At 23.2% G+C, this 271-nt stretch overlaps 1 protein-coding gene across 1 annotated transcript in view; it reads left to right on the plus strand.

Moving 5' to 3' along the window:
• EMH_0059870 (nifU protein, putative) overlaps positions 1-131 on the plus strand; it is a gene marked incomplete at both ends in the record, with an annotated part of 1705 nt that extends 1574 nt beyond the window's left edge. The window contains one exon of the mRNA XM_013497725.1: positions 115-131. Coding sequence (XP_013353179.1) covers positions 115-131 — 17 coding nt within the window. The remainder of the gene's footprint in view (positions 1-114) is intronic.
• Between the last annotated feature and the right edge of the window lie 140 nt (positions 132-271).

Below are 271 nucleotides of genomic sequence, written 5' to 3' on the forward strand. Positions count from 1 at the left end.
TATGAATATATTATATATTGTATATGTATATTATATATATGGAAATATTTTATACTCGTCGAGATATTAATTTTAAGATCTAGGGTTTAGGGTTTAGGGTTTATGAGGGTTTAGGGTTTGGGGGTGGATAATGTATGTATTGAAACATTGATGCATGAATATACTGCTACATGCATGTATTAGTGTACTCGTTCCGTATTTGTTTCTCGATATATTAATTTTATTTTTATTTTTATTTTTATTTTTTTTATTTTTTTTTTTTTTTTTTTTT

Source organism: Eimeria mitis, genomic scaffold (genome assembly GCF_000499745.2).
Source record: "Eimeria mitis Houghton genomic scaffold, Emh_scaff2882, whole genome shotgun sequence".
NCBI lineage: Eukaryota > Apicomplexa > Conoidasida > Eucoccidiorida > Eimeriidae > Eimeria > Eimeria mitis.